The following is a 13376-nucleotide window of genomic DNA, read 5'->3' on the forward strand; positions in this document are numbered from 1 at the left end:
CCCCAACCCCTCCACCCCAGCCTGGAGCCCCCTCCTGCACCCAAACTCCCTTCCAGAGCCCACACCCCCTTCCGCACCCCAACCCTCCGCCCCATCCTGATGAAAGTGAGTGAGCAGGGGGCGAGGCCTTGGAGAAGGGGCATGGCAGGGATGTGGCCTAGGGAAGGGGGCGGGGCAAAGGTGTTTAGGTTTGATTAAAAACAACGAGGAGTCCTTGTGGCACTTTAGAGACTAACAAATTTATTTTGGGCATAAACTTTCCTGGGCTAGAACCCACTTCATCAGATGCATGGAGTGGAAAATACAGGAGCAGATATAAATACATGAAAAGATGAGAGTTGCTTTACCACGTGTGAGGTCAGTCTAACGAGACAATTCAATTAAGGGAGGAAACATAACTTTTGTAGTGCTAATGAGAGTGGCCCATTTCAAACAGTTGATAAGAAGGTGTGAGTAACAGTAGGGGGAAATTAGTAGGGGGAAATTAGGTTTAGGTTTTGTAATGATCCAAACACTACCAGTCTTTATTCAGGCCTAATTTGATGGTGTCCAGTTTGCAAATTAATTCCAATTCTGCAGTTTCCCGTTGGAGTCTGTTTTTGAAGGTCTTTTGTTGAAGAATTGCCACTTTTAGGTCTGTTATTGAGTGACCAGGGAGATTGAAGTGTTCTCCTACTGGTCTTTGAATGTTATAATTCCTGATGTCAGATTTGTGTCCATTTATTCTTTTGTGTAGAGACTGTCCAGTTTGGCCAATGTGCATGGCAGAGGGGCATTGCTGGCACATGATGGCATATATCACGTTGATTAGACAGTTGGTAATCGTGAACTGCACTATGGCGTCACAGGTGTCTCCCTGTGGTTTCCCCGGAAGCAGGGGCGGCTCCAGGCATCAGCGCAGCAAGCGTGTGCCTGGGGTGGCAAGCCGCGGGGGGTGTGTGTGTGTGTGCCGGTTGTTGTGAGGACGGCAGTCAGGTGGTGTTCGGCAGTGTGCCTGCGGGAGGTCCGCTGGACCTGCGGTTTCGGCGTTAATTCGGCGGTGGGTACGCTGAAGCGCGGGACTGGAAGATCACCCGCAGAAACGCCGCCGAATCCATGTGACCGCGGACCGCCCGCAGGCGTGCCACTGAAGGCTGCCTGACTGCCGTGCTTGGGGTGGCAAAAACCATAGAGCCGCCCCTGCCCAGAAGCTGAGCGGAGGCCTAATGACAATGGGGGAGCACTCGGTGATAGTTGTGGGTTTAACTTTTTGCAATAGCTGACTTGGCAAACGCCAGCTGTGTAGACGCTGCCCCTCCTCCAAGGCACGGGTCAGGGGAGGGCGAGGAGCAGCTCGCGAAGCAGAGAGAGGGCGCCCCCTGGCTTTGGTTCGGTGACCCAACGGCCCGCAGTATTTCCCACACAGGGGGCGAGTGATACGCTATGCGCATGCGCGCACGGCACCCCTCCCGCTATTGCTATGGCAACAGAAATCAACAGGCCTACTTGCGGTTTGGTCCCGGCGTGCACCTCGGCGGCGGGGTCTCGCGCTGATTCCCCACGTTCAGTCGTGTCTTCAGCGGGCACAGCGAGGGGAGCCCGCCGGGAGACTGGGGGCGGCGCCTCAGGCGTCAGCATTAGCCGCGTCTCCGCTCCGGGCCCTCGGCCGTGAGCGACCCCGGGGCTTGAGAGGGGCCCCCCGGCTAGGACCGAGGCAGCATGAGCGTGGCGGAGGTGGAGGAGCTCGTCTCCCAGAAATACGAGATCAAGAAGCGCCTGGGCAAGGGGGTGAGCGCGGCCGATGCCCCCCGGGGTAGGATCTCCTGCGCCTTCTGAGCGCGAGCGGCTGGCTCCTGCCTGAGCCTCGGGAAGCCGGAGGGTGGGATTGAACCCAGGCTGTCTCCTGGCGTGCGGCGTTCGCAGGCTGCCCCCGCCCGGTAACCAGGGGCTGTGGGGGCAGAAACGCCCCTTCCCCCAGGGGTAGCTGGGCTCCTGCTGCCCGGGAGACGGGCTGCGCTGCACGCCGCGGCCGAAGCCCCACGGCTCTGGAAAACGCCAGGGTGGCGACAAGCTAATCCTGAGGCGGGGAGAAAGGGGAACACAAGCAAGTGAAGTGGGAAGCTTGGAATGGCTCCGCCTTCAACTTTGTAAGTGATGTTTAATGTTAGAGCAGCCCAGTTGGAAACAATGACCATGTCAGTCCTTTGTCTGAGCAGGGCTGACAGCAAATCCATGTTCGTGCTGTGCTTTCTAAATGCTGACTCTTAATATTAGGCAAGCAAACAACAGGAAAAAGTATCAGAGGGGTAGCCGTGTTAGTCTGAATCTGTAAAAAGTAACAGAGGGTCCTGTGGCACCTTTAAAACTAACAGAAGTATTGGGAGCATAAGCTTTTGTGGGTAAGAACCTCACTTCTTCAGATGCAAGTAGTGAGGTTCTTACCCACGAAAGCTTATGCTCCCAATACTTCTGTTAGTTTTAAAGGTGCCACAGGACCCTCTGTAACAGGAAAAAGGATTTTCCTGCTGATCTAGCCTGAGGGTTGCAGGACTTGCTGGGGTGTTTTACAGTTTAATGCTTTTTAAAGGGTAAACCCAACCAGTTCAGACCTCCCAATTAACTTTCTTAATTAAAATAAAGTTTTAAATGACTCAAGTTGCTGATAAAGTGGAGGAATAGAGGGTTTAAGGAAAAGAGGTAGTTTTAATCCCCTCATCCTTCTACAATGCACGGTTTACCTTTTAAGTAGTGCTTTATGACTCTTCATTTATATTTTCTATTAAAATTAGACTGGGAGCTATTTTTTCATTTTTTTTTCCAGTAGAAAGCTGGTTGAAAACATTCCTGAAAGGGCAACTAGACTTATTAGGGGGAATGTGGTCTGACAAGGCAAAGAATTTATATAAGAGAAAAGTGAACTACTTCTTAAAACGCATGCAAAACCCTGTAGGCACCTAAACTCACTCGGTGCCTAAGTTTTTCAGGGTAAAACATGCCTACATTTATGCCTCTGGGTATGCTCACTGCTGTCGCACTCTAGGCACCTGACTGTCTATCTACCACTAAAGCCCCAGAGCATTTCTCAAACCAGGGGAAGATAGGCATTCAGCCAGGGCTGGCTCCAGGCACCAGCTTAACAAGCAGGTGCTTGGGGCGGCACCTATGGCAATTTGGGGGCGGCAGGTCCCTCACTCCCTCTAAGAGCAAAGGACCTGCCGCTGAACTGCCGCCACCGATTGTGGCTTTTGTTTTTGCTTGGGGCAGCAGAAATGCTGGAGCCGGCCCTGCATTCAGCCGCCTAACTTCATGCAGGGCTCAAATTGGTAGGCATGCTTAGAGGCGCCTGTTGGATTGGGTCCCATTCAGAATCGAAGAGGAGGAGCTGCTGCTAACCTTATAACTTGTAGCCCAATGGTTAGGTCACTCACTTAGGATATGGGAGATCCAGATACAATCCCGCATCTGCCAGAGATGGGATTAAGATTTGGCCAGGAGTCTTCCACCTCTCAGATGAGTGCTCTGACAACTGTGCTATGGGATATTCTGATTTGGAGCTCCCTCAATCTGTCCTGTTGAAGCTATTCCACTGTGGATAGATACTAAAATAGTCATTGGGTGAGAGAGTATGAGAGTGCGTGGGAATGACTCTGTAATGCAATTATTGGGATTTTGGGGAGGTGGGAAAACCTAGGTCCAGTGCTCCTGCTTAAGCCATTCTTTCATTATTGATCCACAATGAGACTGCTTCAACAGGAGAGACTTAGGGAACTCCACATCAGAATATCTCATAGCTCAGTGGTTTGTGAATGCTCTTGAGATGTGGGAAGACCCCTGTTCAAATCCTTTCTCACCCCCTCTGACAGCCAGGGGGAATTGAACTTGAGTCTTCCACATCCCAGGTAAGTGCTCTAACTAGTGGGCTACAAGTTATAAAGTAGGTACCTCTACCACCACCTCTGGCCATTTTGTGTGGCATGAGGCAGGCACCTAATTCATTCTCACAAGAAATTCCTTAGGCACTTAAGCCAGGTGGAAGGCACTTCTTCATGGATTGCTAAGAAGAGCTAGGCACCTCCCTACAGCCCAGGCTTTTAAGTCACCCGTCTCCAAGAGGGATGGGGCTTAGCACACCCACCTCTTGTTGGCATTTCCCATTAGCTAGCTGAAACAGTTCTCTGCCTAGTGCCTGGCTTTTGAGGATTGCAATCTAAGAGTATGTCTACGCTGCAATAAAACACCCATCACTGGCCCATGTCAGCTGACTTGGGCTCCTGGTGCTCAGGCAGTGGGGCTGTAAATTTGAAATGTAGATATTTGGGCTAGGAGCCTGGGCTCTGGGACCTCATGAGGGTGGAGGGTCCCAGAGCCAGGTTCCTAGCCCAAGCCCGGATGGCTGCACTGCAAGTCAGCTAACACAGGCTAGCCATGGGTGTTTTATTGCAGTGTAGACATACCCTGAGATGCCTATCTCTCCCCATTCATTATATACAGAAACAATAACAGAAAATGTGGAAATAGCAGAGGTGCTTAATGACTTCTTTATTTTGGTTTTCACCAAGAAGCTTGGTGGTGATTGGATGTCTAACACAGTGAATGCCAGTGAAAATGAGGTAGGATCAGAGGCTAAAATAGGGAAAGAACGAGTTAAAATTACTTAGACAAGTTAGATGTCTTCAAAGAGCTGACTGAGGAGCTATCTGAGCCATTGGCAATTCTTTGGAAAGTCATGGAAGACAGGAGAGATTCTGGAAGACTGGAAAAGGGCAAATATAGTGTCAAGCTATAAAAAGGGAAATAAAGACAATCCAGGAAATTACAGACCAGTCATCTTAACTTCTGTGCCTTGAAAGATAATGGAGCAAATAATTAAGCAATCAATTTGCAAACATCTAGAGGATATAGTGATAAGTAACGATCAGCATGGATTTGTGTCAAACCAACCTGATAGTTTTCTTCGAAAGGGTAACAGATTTTGTGGATGGGGGAGGGGGGAAGTGGTAGACGTGGTATATCTTGACTTTAGTAAGGTTTTTGATAGTGTCTCGCATAACCGTCTCATAAACAAACTAGGGAAATACAACCTAGATGGATCTGCTGTAAGATGGGTGCATAACTAGTTGGAAAACTGTTCCCAGAGAGTAGTTCTCAATGGTTCACAGTCACGCTGGAAGGGCATAATGCATGGGGTCCTGCAGGAATCAGTTCTGGGTCCAATTCTGTTCAATATCTTCATCAATGATTTAGATAATGGCATAGAAAGTACACTTTTATAAAGTTTGCGGACAATACCAAGCTGGGAGGGGTTGAAAGTGCTTTGGAGGAGAGCATTATAATTCAAAATTATCTGGACAAACTGGAGAAATGGTCGGAAGTTAATAGGATGAAATTCAATAAGGACAAATGCAAAGTACTTCATTTAGGAAGGAACAATAATTTCCCATTTTGTATGCGTGCAACTGACTGCCTAGGAAGAATACTGCGGAAAGGGATCTGGGTGTCCTAGTGGACCACAAGCTAAATATGAGGCAACAGTGTAGCAAAAAAAGCAAACATCATTCTGGGATGTATTAGCAGGAATGTTGTAAGCAAGACACGAGAAGTAATTCTTCTGCTCTACTCTGTGCTGATTAGGCCTCAACTGGAGTATCGTGTCCAGTTCTGGGTGCCACATTTCAGGAAAAGTGGACAAATTGGAAAAAGTCCAGAGAAGAGCAACAAAAATGATTCTAGGTCTAGAAAACATGACCTATGAGGGAAGATTGAAGAGCAAGTTAGACAAACACCTGTCAAGGACGGTCTAGATCAGGGGTCTTAAACACGCAGCCCGCGGGGCTCTTGTGTGTGGCCTGCCAAGCTCCCCGCGGCCCCTCCCCGCACACACTCCGCTCCTCTGCCTACCGGTGGGATTGCCTCCTGACCCTGCGAGCCTCACACTACTCTCTGAAGCAGCCGGCAGCATGCCCCTTTGGGCCGGGGGGAGGGGGAAGGAGGCAGAGGGCTCCGGCATTGCCTACTTCCAGGCACCGCCCCCCACAGCTCCCATTGGCTGGGAACAGGGAACCGCAGCCAATGGGAGCTTCGTGGGAGGTACCTGGAGGAGCAGCAAGAGCATGGTTCCAGCTGCTTCCTGGAACGAAGCAGCACGGAGCCGGGGGCCAAGGCAGGCAGGGAGCCTGACCTGGCCCCAGTGAGCGCCGCTGCCACCCCGGAGCCGCTCTAGGTAAGCGGCACCAGGCTGGAGCTCACATCCTGAACCGCTCCTGCACCCCCAGCTCCCTGCCCTGAGCCCCCTGCTGCATCCCATACCCCAGCTCCCTGCCCTGAGCCACCTGCTGCACTCTGCACCCTGCCCCCCTGCCACACCCCCTTGTACCCCACACACCAACTCCCTGCCCTGAGCACCCTGCACACCTCCTGCACCTCAATTCCCTGCCCTCAGCCCCCACTGCACCTTGCACCCTTTCTGCACCCCCTGGAGGCAGCGTTGGGGTGGGGACTTCAGGGAAGGGATTGGGGTGGTGCAGGGAAGAGGTGGGGCAGGAGCGGGGCCTAATTGGAAGGGGTGGAGTGGGGGCGGGGCCAGAGTCAGTGGGGGGTGAGTGTCAGTGATGTGGCCCTCGGGCCAATGCACTAGTCCTCATGCGGCCCTTGGGGTCATCTGAGTTTGAGACCCCTGGTCTAGATTGGCGTGGACAAACTTTTTGGCCCGAGGGCCACATCAGGGAACAGAAATTGTATGGCGGGTGGTGTGGGCTCTGGGGTGGGGTTGGGGGTGAGAGGTTTGGGGTGCAGGAGGGTGCTCTGGGCTGGGATCGAGGGGTTTGAAGAGTGGGAAGGGGATAAGGGCTGGGGAAGGGGGTTGGGGTGTGGGGAAAGGCTCAGGGGGTGCAGGCTCTGAGCGGCGCTTACCTCAAGTGGCTCCCCGAAGCAGTGACATGTTCCTATGTGGAGGTGCGGCCAGGAATCTCTGCACGTTGCCCCATCCACAGGCACCACCCCTGCAGCTCCAATTGGTGCGTGTAGCAGCCGGAGTGGGGCCATGCCACAGCTTCCAGGAGCCGCATGGTGTGACCCCCCCGACCCTGCGCCCCGGCTGGAGCGGGGCTGGGCCATGTGGCACTGCTCGCAGGCCAGCTTAAAACGGCTTGTGTGCCGGATCCTGCCCGTGGGCCATAGTTTGCCCACCCCTGGTCTAGATAATACTCACTCCTGTCATGAGTGCAGGGGACTGGACTAGATGACCTCTTGAGGTCCCTTCCACTCCTATGGGTCTGACTGTATAGAGCGCCTAGGCACCTAACTTGGCTTTGTGGATCTCAGTGGTGTTCTTGTATCTTCTAGGCACCTAAAAGTTAGTCACCTTGACACTCAGCGTTGCATTACTTGAGTCCCTTTGTGCATCCCATCCCTTATGCCTACTGCAGTTCAGTATTTTGCCCGTATCCGTACCCTTTGTTTAAACTCTTAGCTAGTTTTCAATCCACATGACAGTATCATTTAAGATAATTTGAATTCTTTTTTCTGTTAAGATTTTTGTGAGAAACTGTATTACATGCTTTACTAAAATCAAGATATAGAATATCTTCTGCAGGCTCATCATCAGCTAATAATATAATTCTATCAAACATATTGATAGGACAAATTCACAGTGCATAACTTTATTCACGCTAAGCTTCTTATGGTCCTAAGAGTCCCTCAAAAACATTTAATATATAATACAATTAAGATCAAGTGCTTAATAGGATTTTAAAAATGACTGAATATTTAGGGGAAGGATTGTCTTGTGGCTAAGGTACTGAAATGAGGTTTAGGAGATATGAGTGCAATTCCCAGCTCTGTCACAACTTCCTGTGTTACCTTGCTGAGCAAATAATTTAATATTTTTGTGCCTCCGTTCATAATATGTAAAATGGGGCTAATACTTCCATTCTCCTACTTTTTGTCTTGTGTATGTATATATTGTAAGCTCTTTGAGACAGAGACTGTCTGATAGTATGTAAACACATAGGCCCAGATCCACAGATATTTAGGCTTCTTAGGAGCATATAGTACAATTGCATCCCATTCTCAGTTGGGAACAGGGAACCGAGGCCTGTTCTTTGTGCTTAGTCACTAGTGCTAATGTAATAAAAATAACTATATGGGTAATGAGACTGTCCAGAATTACATTGGATAGAATAACATTTTTTTTATACTTAAAAGTATAATGCTTCCGTGTCTAAGCTGATCTCTGACAGGGGTTAGGAAGAAACTTCTCTTATGGACAAGATTTTCCTTAACTGTCTATTGTAGGGTTACTTGCACCTTCTTCTTAAGCATCTGATGCTGGCTACAGTCAAAGACGTGATACTGTACTAGAAGGACCCCACTAGTTTGATCCAGTGTGACAGTTCTTGTGTGACAAAAGTATTGCCCCTTTTTATAGATAAATCCTAGCAAGATTTATTCTTTACATCCCTCAATCCTAACAGTGTTTTTTTTATTGATCCTGGTCTCTTTACCCTTTAGATGTTTAATGATTTATTTTTTCTGTTAATACTTTCTAAGAACATTCTCTTCTTCTCCCCCCCCCCCCCCCTCGGCCCTAACTGAATCTAGGGACTGAAAGGAAGTTGGTGTGGGTGATATAACTGGTGGATCCATCTATCCTTTTTACCTAGGCCTACGGAATTGTTTGGAAAGCAATTGATCGCAGGACAGGAGAAATAGTTGCTGTCAAGAAGATCTTTGATGCTTTTAGGAACAGAACAGATGCTCAGGTAAAGAACTGTTTTACCAATGTATTCTGAAAGACATGCATGGTGAGTACAGGGGTACTTCAAAGAGTCACACATTGACCTAGATGGGTAGATCTCTGGAACTTGTTGCCACAAGGTATTAAGGACAAGAGCATAGTAAGTGATTTGACATTTATATGGGTAATAAGAATTTCACCCTCTATAGCTTACACTAGTTAGGATAAAAATGTATAAGAGGTAGCCAAACCTCATGTGTCATGATGTAACTAACCACTGACTGGCTGATGTTAAGAAGAAACTTCTTCTATAGCCATGTAAATATTTTCATGTTACCAAGCAATTAGATTTTTCCTAGTCTGACCCCCACACATGACACTCCACTCCTTAATAAATGGAGTTTAACCATTGTACTGGGCAGTCACTTCCTCTTCCATCTATGATCTTATTGCTGTGACAGTAAATATTTTTGTTTATTTCTAGAGAACATTCCGGGAAATTATGTTCCTGCAGGTAAGTAACATGTCTTCTCCCCTCTGATGTATCCTTTAGCTCTCCTTTGTATCTCTTCCAGCCAGCATCCGCTTCTTTCCTTCTCATCCTTTGGTTATAGTGCAGTGGCTACTGTCACCACCTCTTGTCATGTCTCAATCATTCTTTTCTGTGTTTGTCTCAGCAGTAGCAAGCAGTCTTTCCATGACTAGTAAAAAAAAAAAAAAAAAGAAAAATCTAGTGGTGTTCCTCCCAGAGTGTCTGTCTGACTTGTCTGTGGCTTCACTACTCTTTTATATTCTTAACTACACTCCTGTCATTGTTTCTGATCTATAATCAGTCTCACTCCACCTGCCTCCTTTCTTCCCTTTTTGAAATGATGTATCCTGCACATGGCCAATCCTTGGTTTTAGCTCTTGTGCATTTCATTAGATGCTCTGGTAGGAAGGTAATGCTGTCAGGTTTGGAAGTCCTTGTCTGGGGAAAGAAGGCATGTGATGCTCAAGACTAGAGGCCCTGGTTTGGTAGGGAAGAAGGTGAAAGATGTTCCTTACTTGAACTGTGAGGGAGAAAGCTTGATCACTTGAAATAACCAAAACTTGACAGAATCCTGTAAAATGTATTGTAAGGAGCAGTTCTAGACATAGATTTGAAGGTCAGAAGGGACCATTGTGGTGATCTATTCTCACCTCCTGTATTATACAGGCCACAGAACCTCCCCAAAATAATTCCTAGAACATATCTTTTAGTAAAACATTTCAACTTGATTTAAAAATGGTCAGTGATGGACCCTCCACCACAACCCATGGTAAATTGTTCCAATGGTTAATTACCCTGACTGTCAAAAATTTATCCCTTATTTCCAGTCTGAACTTGTCTACTTTCAACTTCCAGTCACTGGATCATATTATATCTTTTCTGCCAGATTGAAGAGCCCACTATTAAATATTTTGTCCCCCCTGAAGGGGCTTACAGACTGTAATCAAGTTCACCCCTTATCCGTCTCTTTGTTAGACTCAGAGTTCAGTCAATTTAGCTTACCCCACTATAGGGCATGTTTTCTAATCCTTTCATCATTCTCGTGACACACTAGCATAATAAATCATACAATAAATACAATTAAATTGTATTAAAATCAATTCCATAAGAACTCAGCCAGCCACCTAGCTACTGCCTTCATCACTTATGAAGCATACCTTCTCCAGAGATACTATCAAACAGAACTGATATTATTTGGCAGATGATTTTATCTTTTGTATATGGCATTGCTGCGACTGATGCTGCAATACTGTATCCAGTTCTGGTGTCCACATTTGAAAAAGGATATATAAAATTTGAGAGGGAGCAGAGAAGAGCCAAAAAATTACTTACAGTGTGAGAGTTAAGAAGCTCGATCTGTTTTTTTATAAAAAGAAAACTTGATTACAGTGTAAAAGTACCTTCACTGGGAGAAAATAGTAGGAATTAAGAGGTTCCTTAATCTAGCAGAGAAAGACCTAACTTCCAGCCATTGGCTCTTGTTAAGCCAGACAACTCCAAATTAGAAATAAGGCACACACATTTAATAGTGAGAGTGATTAACCATTGGAAGAAACTCCCAAAGGAAGTGGTGTATTCTTCATCTGGTGAAGTCCAAATCAATTCTAGATACCTTTCTGAAAGATATACTTTAGTCAAACAAGGTTTGGGACTCAATACAGGAGTAACTTGATGAGATTCTATGGCCTACGTTATACAGGCGGTCAGACTAGATCAGGGGTAGGCAACCTATGGCAAACGTGCCAAAGGCAGCATGCGAGCTGATTTTCAGTGGCACTCACGCTGCCTGGGTCCTGGCCACTTGTCCATGAGGGCTCTGCATTTTAATTTAATCTTTAAATGAAGCTTCTTAAACAGTTTAAAAACCTTCTTTACTTCACATACAACAATAGTTTAGTTTATATATTATAGACTTATAGAAAGAGACCTTCTAAAAACATTAAAATGTATTACTGGCATGCAAAACCTTAAATTAGAGTGAATAAAATGAAGACTCGGCACACCACTTCTGAAAGGTTGCCGACCCCTGGACTAGATAGTGTAATGATTCCTTCTGGCCTTAAATCTATGAACCTCTAAAACTAATTATAGATGTAAGTAGTGACCCCCTATATTAAAGTTGCTTAATTCTTCCTTTGATAACCCCTTATTTGCAGTTGCTTATATCTTTGCTAAATTTAAACTATTTGGATTGCAGTTTTCCATGCTTGGGCTCTGCCTCAGGTTGGATTTTTAAAAAAAATTTTAGTACAAATGATGCAGCCATTTTTAAGACTAAGTTTGTGGGGGGGGGAATAGGAAGATTTTTTTCCAGCATAAGCCACTTTCTCTGACCAGTTTTTGGTGGTGCTAATGTTACAGAATTTGGAAGATGTATAATGAATGAGTCAGAGGACTGTTGGAAGAGAAAGGATGGTCTCGTAGTTAAGGAAGGCAGTTTTCATGAGGCACAATCAACTGAATTCTGCCCTGGTTCTGCCTCAGACTTCCTATGTGATGGTGGGCAAGTCATTTAAACCAAAACTTTCACTACCACTGCTATTCTGGGTGGTCAGTTTGAAACACCTATGGCCTAATTTTCACAAGTGCAGCACACTTTTTTTGGAATGCAGTTAAAGGCAATGGGTACCGCAATGGCTCAGCACCTCTGAAAAATCAGGCCCTAGTTGTCTTCAGTAAGGCATCCAGTCATTGAGGAACCCAAAATTAGTGGTTACCTCTGAAAATGTTGGCCTTAACCTTGGAATGCCTCAGTTCAATATCAGTAAAACAGGAATAATAGCATCACTCACTTCATAGGGATGTTGTACAGATAAATTCACTGTTTCTGAGGCACTCGTACTATAATGATTAGCACTATAGAAAAGAAAATTAGTAGTTCTGTCTTCATTGCAGAGTTTGGGTTGTGAGCAGTAAATAAAGAATGGGGCCATATATTGAATAATCAGGACAAACGAGACTAATGCAAACCCTTAACAGTGACATCAGTAGTGTTATGGCAAATTAATTTCACAAATTCATGGAAAGTATGACAGTGAGCCATGCTGATGTGTTTATATAGTTGATAACTCTTTCCATTAGAGTGAATTTAATGAAATTGGAGTGTGAATTGCTTTTGGGTATCTTGTGGAACTGAAAGCCTTGTGGAGCATTGTACTGTATTATCCACAGTGTTGTAGACAGTATGAAGATGGAAGGGAATGCACAAGTCATTCCATTTAATCTTAAATGCATGGAAATAAGTTTTTGGGTGGATGTGGTGTCCTGCTTCAACTTTAACTGTCACTAAACATAGTTTGTGTGTGCTAATGATGATGGTAATGCTTAACATTAATGTATGTTTCACCATTATTATCACACTTCTATAATCAGAATAGTTCTTTGCTTTAAGTACTAAGTGTGTGGATTAATGTGGATATTCAGGTTTTGCAGTTATTTTGGTAATGCTTTTTGGTACTAAAGTGTGGGGAGGAGTAATCTGAGAGCCAAGGGGGGAGGGTTTGTAGCTTTAGTGGCAGCTCATACTACAGAGCAAACTAGGCTTATTTATTCTCTAAGAAAAAGTGTCTATTTTAGTAGAGGCACAATGAAGGAAATAACCTCCTGGTCTTTATTTTGGAGTGTAATCTTACGTATAACAAGTTATTATCTCCCACCACTGGATTTGTAAGTGAAGTCACTTGACTCAGACAAGTGGGTCTTATTTCCCTGCAGGAATTTGGAGAACATCCGAATATCATCAAGCTGCTTAATGTCATCCGAGCTCAGAATGACAGGGATATTTACCTGGTTTTTGAATCTATGGGTGAGGCCCACCACTGCTTCAGCTATTTACATTCTTTTTCTCTAAAGAGTGAATTTCATTCACTGCCTTGAAAGTAGCAAAGTAGAAAGATTCATGTAATGAGATAAACGTGAATGTTGGTATAGGTAGATGGCGGAGTGAACCAGTGAATGTGGTGAAATTAGTGGGGAAGCAATTGCATAGGAATTGATTTGGAAGTGGGGCAATGGGAGGCAGATTGGGAGGGATGAAGTGATATAGAAAGGAATTGAATGGGTGTCTAGGTGCAATTTTGGGGTAATGAGGAGATAATAGGACAGTAAAACAATTTAACAAGAGAAATGAAT

At 45.9% G+C, this 13376-nt stretch overlaps 1 protein-coding gene across 6 annotated transcripts in view; it reads left to right on the forward strand.

The window, feature by feature from the left end:
* The first annotated feature begins 1472 nt into the window (after positions 1-1472).
* Positions 1473-13376, forward strand: part of MAPK15 (mitogen-activated protein kinase 15) — a 158392-nt gene continuing 146488 nt past the window's right edge. For 2 of the 6 annotated variants that reach the window (XM_054017263.1, XM_054017264.1), the window contains exons 1-4: positions 1473-1767; positions 8640-8738; positions 9198-9227; positions 12960-13050. In XM_054017263.1, the coding sequence (XP_053873238.1) occupies positions 1699-1767; positions 8640-8738; positions 9198-9227; positions 12960-13050 (289 nt within the window). In that variant the 5' untranslated portion in view covers positions 1473-1698. Of the gene's footprint in view, positions 1793-1826; positions 2127-8639; positions 8739-9197; positions 9228-12959; positions 13051-13376 lie in introns of those variants that run through there. The other 4 variants (XM_054017260.1, XM_054017265.1, XM_054017261.1 and 1 more) reach the window with 3 other exon arrangements.

The sequence above is a fragment of the Malaclemys terrapin genome, chromosome 2 (genome assembly GCF_027887155.1).
Source record: "Malaclemys terrapin pileata isolate rMalTer1 chromosome 2, rMalTer1.hap1, whole genome shotgun sequence".
Classification (NCBI taxonomy): Eukaryota; Metazoa; Chordata; order Testudines; family Emydidae; genus Malaclemys; species Malaclemys terrapin.